Source organism: Thalassophryne amazonica, chromosome 18, assembly GCF_902500255.1.
Source record: "Thalassophryne amazonica chromosome 18, fThaAma1.1, whole genome shotgun sequence".
Taxonomy (NCBI): domain Eukaryota; kingdom Metazoa; phylum Chordata; class Actinopteri; order Batrachoidiformes; family Batrachoididae; genus Thalassophryne; species Thalassophryne amazonica.
The window spans coordinates 43,522,699-43,529,960 of record NC_047120.1 but is presented as its reverse complement, the minus strand read 5'-3'; the positions used below and the strand labels follow the sequence as shown (position 1 = coordinate 43,529,960).

General features: G+C 39.3%; 1 protein-coding gene across 1 annotated transcript; it reads right to left on the bottom strand.

Annotated features, from left to right (window-relative positions):
- Positions 1–231: 231 nt before the first annotated feature.
- On the bottom strand, positions 232–6,743 carry armc7 (armadillo repeat containing 7). The gene is made up of 3 exons (XM_034193349.1): positions 6,536–6,743; positions 1,271–1,414; positions 232–1,153 (listed from the first exon to the last, which is right to left on the bottom strand). Exons 1-3 carry the CDS (start codon positions 6,621–6,623, stop codon positions 807–809), a joined length of 579 nt encoding a protein of 192 aa, XP_034049240.1. The 5' UTR covers positions 6,624–6,743; the 3' UTR covers positions 232–806.
- Between the last annotated feature and the right edge of the window lie 519 nt (positions 6,744–7,262).

Genomic DNA, 7,262 nt, shown 5'->3' with positions numbered 1-7,262 from the left:
GCTGTGTCCATAAAAAAAAAAAAAAAAAAAAAAAAAAACTATCCAAAGGGTTTGTGTGGATTTCTGCCTGTTGTTTGAATTTTAGAAGATAACTGCTGTTAGAAAACCATAAAACAGCGGTTTGTTTCTCCAATTTAGTAACTCTGCACCTTGCTCGACCAGCTCCCTCACTCTATTTTTTTTTTTTTTTTGCTTATGAAGTTGTACAAAAATCTATTCTGCAGGGTTGTGTGGAGTTAGACTTGTTTGTTTTTTTTTAAATCAGGAGGACTGTGAAACAATCAGAAATTGACGGTTTACATCTCTGATTGTCTCTCATTGACAACACACCTGTTCCTAATCCACCATTCATCCAGCAGGTGGAATAGTACACAAGAAAAACACTGTTGCTTTTTGGACCTTGTGAGATTTTAATGTTTACTCTCATGCCCTTTTAATTTGGTGAGTTACAAGGTAAAGCATTTGTTGTCATTTTGCTACATAAATAAGCAACTGGACTGGGAATTCTTCATATTGTCAATATCTGAAGGCAGCAGTATTTTAAAAGCCTCCCTCATGTGGTAAGAAAAAGCACAACACTTTAGCGCAAGATCTGACAGAAAAAATAGAACCACCAGTACCTGCAAGATGGCTCTGTCTCACTGGTATGTCGATTTGTTGTTTGGTGAAAAGGTAATCCTTTTATATTTTTGTTTTCATATTTTGTGAAACCTGCATATTTTGCAGCCACATTCCCAAACTATCACCTTAGACTACAAGAAAATGTTCCACAAAACAAAAATACTCTTTAGTTGTGTTGAAACCTGTTAGTCCTTGGGCAGTGGGATCCCCAGTGCTGTCTGATGTTGCCCCTGCATCTGCTGCTCTGCCGTGGCCACCTGTTCCTCAGTGCAGCAGTCCTGCAAAAACACCTTAGCCAGGTTGCGCAGGCGAGGACTTTCTGAGAGGGAAAATCGCAGCATGCACTGCAGTATGGCCGGATCAGTGAGTTCAGAGAATGAAGAGGGTGTCATGAGGTTCATGAGGGTAGTGATGGCTGACAGGACGGTTTCTTCCCTGTGGCTGGACAAACAGTTTATAACTAAGGCGATCCCTTTGCTCTGCAGGATGAGGTGTCTGCATTCCGGGTCCACACTGAGGTTACACAGCCCTCCTGAGAACAGGACACGTGCAACACGTGACAGAAAATGAAATGCAAGATTAGACAGAGACTAAAATGCAGCATTTGCTCTGGAGATGCTGTTTTTTTTTAAGTAGGTTTGACACTTACCCATTCCAAATTCCACAAAGTTGTCATTGTCCTCAGTAAGCATGTCCAGAAAAAGGTCAAAAACTTGTAGTTCCCTCAGAAACTCCATGTTCTTTGGGTCATAGGCAAAATTGGCCAGGTTAGCCAGAACCTGTTCTTTAGCCTCTAATGTAGTGATACACACACACACACACACACACACACACACACACACACACACACACACACACACACACACACACACAAAGTGAATATTAGAGAAACTACATTTTGGTATGTGAATAAAATGCATCTTATTTGATCCCTTTGATATTCTAGTGGAAGCTGTTGTGACTTTTGACATTGCACAATATCAATCGTTTTTTTTTTTTTTTTTTAAAGATTCCTATTGTGAAAGAATCACACTATTAACTAGAAGCACTCAGAGTGCAAACCTCCGCCAAGACCATGGGGTCACTGACGCCATAACATCTACACGCCGTGGAATCACTGAACCTAAAAAAGTCTAACAATGATGTTTGCTCAGTAGTAAAAAAAAGTTTCATCTGCTGTGACTGGATATCATGTATCCTTAACGCTTGGCATCACAGTTTATTGCAACTTGCACCTTTCCCAGAAGCTACTGTCATCTGAGCACTGATATTGATATTGCATGTGCTTATAGACAAAAACAAATAATAGACAAAATTCAACTTATTATTCAACTAAACTGCAAATATATGAATTTTTTTAACATTTATAAAACACTTCTCTAAACAAGGCCATAGGGTCACTGACCCTAAAGAGATTCCCTCCTTGGCACAGTGATCTATTTCTTTTCGTCTTTTTCTTCTAATTGTATATAATAATCATTAGATTATTAATATATAAACAAAAATAAATTTAAGAAATATTACAATTTGGAAACAAATGCACCCGAACGTGATGACAGCTACAACTGCTTAATGCTAACTTTTAACATTGAAAACGCGTTAGCATCAGGATCCGGATCGTGATCCGGGTCACCACTAAAATTTAATCACTTGTTCCTCTTGTCATTTCCAACCACTCCACAAAATTTCATCAAAATCCATTTGAGTTATCCTGCTGACAGACAAACAAACACGACCGAAAACATAACCTCCTTGGCGGAGGTAATTATTGCACCATATTATTATCCTCACGGTCACATTTTTCCAGGAATAACTGCAGGGCACTGAACAACTCCATCACATTTCTACTGAATAAACTACAAACTTCACTAAATTGATCTAAATACAAGTTTAACAATTGTTTGTGGACCCATACAATGGTACGTCAATACATTCTTGGCCTCACCCAGAAAACATCACAGGAGAAAGAATTTTCTTGCATGATTTTGAAACATAGGCTCCCTTAACTTCAATGCACTTGGTTCACCAATGTTCAAGCTTCGCTATACCTTCGCAGAAGAAGGTCACATCTTGAGTCACCAGATGCTTTTGTTTCGTGGTGAGGCTGAGAACATTTCAAAGTTGCCTTGAAAATATTACACACATAGAACCAATTTTAAAATGATCTCAAATGAAACATAATAAGCAACTAAAACAAATCAATTAAACCAGGATCAGACAATGTGACTGTTGAAAACTATGACAATTTGTTTCTAAAACAAAAGTTACAATAATCAGTTCAGGAAGATGCAAAGGTGTGAAAGAACTTCAGCAACTGCAATAGATATAATATGTAGGTCTAATCATTGTTATATTATGATAATGATCCATTTTAACCACCTCTGTAATATTTAGGTCAAAAGACTGTCACATCAAAGATTTTTACATTTTTACTATGAGGAATCACAGTTACTCAGTGACATAGTCACACTGATGTCTCTGTTTAGTAGGGCCAACCATGCATGGCAACCAAACAAGCTTCAGTTTAGCCACATGAGAGGCATATAGCGTATAAGCAGAAATGTACATCTGGAGGTCATTAGCATAGCAGTGAAAATCAATCCCATGGCTACCTGTAATCTGAACAACGGGTGCTACATATACAGAAAACTGTGGATCTAACACAGAACCCTGAGGTACCTCATACTTCATCTGAGTATTTAGATAATGAACACATTACAGCTAACCCATGCAAGTAAGATCTCATACATTAAATGAACCATACAAAAATATCAAAATAATTTTCTATACTTTCCAACAAAATAGTAATCAGTTTTATCAAAAGCTGCACTCAGATCCAGCAACAGCAACACCAATGTAAATGTGCATCCATTCTCAGCAATAACTTGTTCAACACTCCATGTAGTGATGTACCCTAAATTCCAACTGCAAAAACACAAAAAGATTATTTTCTGATTAAAAAGGCAAGATGTGGTTATGTAACCACCTTCTTCAACACTTTTTAAAAAGACAACAAATTGTAAATTGGTCTAATAATTCTTCAACAACCCAGAACTGAAACTGGGTTTAAGAGCCATTATCTGTAACTGGAATGGTTTATAAAAAGGGGTGATATATTATGTTTCAGTAGGCTACTGAAGTTTTTTTAGGGGAAGATATATTGTCCAAACGGACAAAAATTATTTTTTATCCAAAGATCCCTTCAGGCGGAAAATTTCGGCCCTTTTTAGGGTAGGGGTTAAAGGGGCCAAAACAGTGACATAGTCAAAATGTGGATTTTGACCTTTGAATATCTTTGTGCGCCCCCAGTAAGCCTCATTGGTCTTATCGTATAAATGTATGGATGGAGTTCTCCCATTTACCTTTATATTTTTCAAGGCTAACTGAGGGCGCTGCCTATAGGTGGTGCTTCAAGTCACAACTTTTGGCATTTTGGGCTACATTTGGGACCCTCCCAGGGCCTGCGCCGTGAATAAACCTTGCTCATTTATGCATATTTGGATACACTGGGACAAGTTCTTTCCAAATTTGCATAAATGGTGGTGGCTTAGTTAGGGCACTTTTGCATAGGTGGCGCTCTTGATGTTAAGAACGTGATATTTGGTAATTTTCATTTGGCCATATCTCGGTGCACCCCCTATGGATTTCAATGAAACTTGTTTTATTATGTTCCTCTATATCTCTGCTATTCATGATAAAGATATCAGGAAGGCTTTTTGTCTCATTAACGAACAAAGAGGGTTAATGAGGGTTAAAACGCCCTCTTGATATCAATGATAAATCACCACCCATTTGAAAGTTACAGATTTTGGCTCTTAAGTAATTTTGTCACAGCAGTCTTAAAGGTAGCAGAAAAACATCCTGTTGTGAACAATGTTTCCAATGACCAGCAAAAGTTGCCAAGCTTAGCATGTAGTACTGTAATTCTGTGAAATGATTTTAGCAAAAGTAGTCTGCTATAGTTTAGTCCTTACTAGAGTAGGATTTCTCTCTCCTGGAGTCATTTCACTCCTCCTTTCTCAAAAATCAAGCAAAATAAGAGATCTTCTCTTTTAGCACTATTGTTAGTTTGGCGAACTACGCAACCGTTCTTGAACATACACACAACAGGCACTTTATTATACTCAACAAAAATATAAACGCAACACTTTTGGTTTTGCTCCCATTTTGTATGAGATGAACTCAAAGATCTAAAACTTTTTCCACATACACAATATCACCATTTCCCTCAAATATTGTTCATAAACCAGTTTAAATCTGTGATACTGAGCACTTCTCCTTTGCTGAGATAATCCATCCCACCTCACAGGTGGCCATATCAAGATGCTGATTAGACACCATGATTAGTGCACAGGTGTGCCTTAGACTGCCCACAATAAAAGGCCACTCTGAAAGGTGCAGTTTTATCACACAGCACAATGCCACAGATGTCGCAAGATTTGAGGGAGCGTGCAATAGGCATGCTGACAGCAGGAATGTCAACCAGAGCTGTTGCTCGTGTATTGAATGTTCATGTCTCTACCATAAGCCGTCTCCAAAGGCGTTTCAGAGAATTTGGCAGTACATCCAACCAGCCTCATAACCGCAGACCACGTGTAACCACACCAGCCCAGGACCTCCACATCCAGCATCTTCACCTCCAAGATCGTCTGAGACCAGCCACTCGGACAGCTCCTGAAACAATCGGTTTGCATAAGCAAAGAATTTCTGCACAAACTGTCAGAAACCGTCTCAGGGAAGCTCATCTGCATGCTTGTCGTCCTCATCGGGGTCTCGACCTGACTCCAGTTTGTCGTCGTAACCGACTTGAGTGGGCAAATGCTCACATTCGCTGGCATTTGGCACGTTGGAGAGGTGTTCTCTTCAACTCTATGCGAAGGAGATGTGTTGCACTGCATGAGGCAAATGGTGGTCACACCAGATACTGACTGGTATCCCCCCCCAATAAAACAAAACTGCACCTTTCAGAGTGGCCTTTTATTGTGGGCAGTCTAAGGCACACCTGTGCACTAATCATGATGTCTAATCAGCATCTTGATATGGCACACCTGTGAGGTGGGATGGATTATCTCAGCAAAGGAGAAGTGCTCAGTATCACAGATTTAGACTGGTTTGTGAACAATATTTGAGGGAAATGGTGATATTGTGTATGTGGAAAAAGTTTTAGATCTTTGAGTTCATCTCATACAAAATGGGAGCAAAACCAAAAGTGTTGCGTTTATATTTTTGTTGAGTAGGTACACATGCTCAATTGCTTTTTAAAACAAATAGCTAAGCCAATCACATGGCAGCAACTCAATGAATTTAGTCATCTAAACATGGTGTCTTGCTGAAGTTCAAACCGAACGTGGAAGAAAGGGGATTTAAGTGACTTTAAATGTGGCATGATTGTTGATTGATTGATTGACTGATGATTGGCCTGAAGAAGAGAAGCTATCGAGTGAGTGGCCGTTGTGTGGACGAAAATGCATTGTTGATGTCAGAGGTCAGAGGAGAATGGGCAGATTGGTTGAATGGGCGACTACGTGATGCTATCGTCAATATGGACCAACATCTCTGAAGACTGTTTCCAACACCTTGTTGAATCTAGGCCATGAAGAATTAAGGCAGTTCTGCAGGCAAAAGGGGTACAACTTGGTGTTAGCAAGGTGTACCTAATAAAGTGGCCAGTGAGTGCATTACACATCAGAAACATGAACTGTCTTCAGAGATGATCTGAATACTTCTGTTTTACCCTTTGCGTCGGTTGCTATGGCAAGCAGTGCATTGTGGGAGAGTAACTACGATTTTAAATAAGCTAGAGTCACAGAGTATAAAATTATAATGATACTCTGATTTAAAAATAACACTTATATCAGTGATGGCCAGAAAAAGAACGTAAGAAGCTACCTGACCTGTTTAAAGCAGCACTTACCATCACTGTCAGTGTCCTGAAATTCAGTGACCAGAGTTTGTAAATATTCAAAGCGGTCAGAGCCCTCGGACGGGTTTTTTCTCGACATTTTTTAAAATTAGTATAACCTCCATACATTTAAGTCACCATTTCTTGAAAAGAACATAAAAAATAACTACAACGTCGTCGCGCTTTGGTCCGTCTATGAAATGTGTTCTCCGTACATTAACGCTCATCACAAGGAAGGTTCCGCCTGAATTTTCCATTTTAAAATGAGCTGCATTCACTGGGACGAATTTAGAATAGCTCACAGAGATGAATGAGAATTGTGGCTCTGTTTTGTGCCTGCATCATACGCAACTAAAAATTCCTAACGGGCCGAAACGCTAAAATGTCTGCTTGTTTCCTGTTATTTTAATTGTACTTACATATGTGTCCACGAGGGGGCAGTATTGACTGCAATTTATTCTCCAGTCTTCAAATCTTCACTCCACCATCAACACCGGTTTTCAAGATTAGTTTTATATCCGGAGATGTTTTAACACTACTCTGACTTTAATTAAAATCAAAATTCGATTATTCAACTGTCATTAACTACTTATGACAGGAACCCGTTTCTTTGTGCGTACAAATGTTGCCCACGAGTGATTAGTGATTGACATGCGTCGAGACCCAGAAAGGCGGGGTGTTTCGCCAGTCCTCCGGAAAAAATGCATATTGTTCATCGCACTCGCATAAATTCTGAGTT

Excerpts from the sequence above, each read along its gene's own strand:
- armc7 (XM_034193349.1), bottom strand. The coding sequence starts at position 6,623 with ATGTCGAGAAAAAACCCGTCCGAGGGCTCTGACCGCTTTGAATATTTA. Across the intron at positions 1,415-6,535 it reads TCAGGACACTGACAGTGATG|AGGCTAAAGAACAGGTTCTG; the intron begins GTAAGTGCTGCT and ends TCACTACATTAG. Across the intron at positions 1,154-1,270 it reads CTTTGTGGAATTTGGAATGG|GAGGGCTGTGTAACCTCAGT; the intron begins GTAAGTGTCAAA and ends TCCTGTTCTCAG.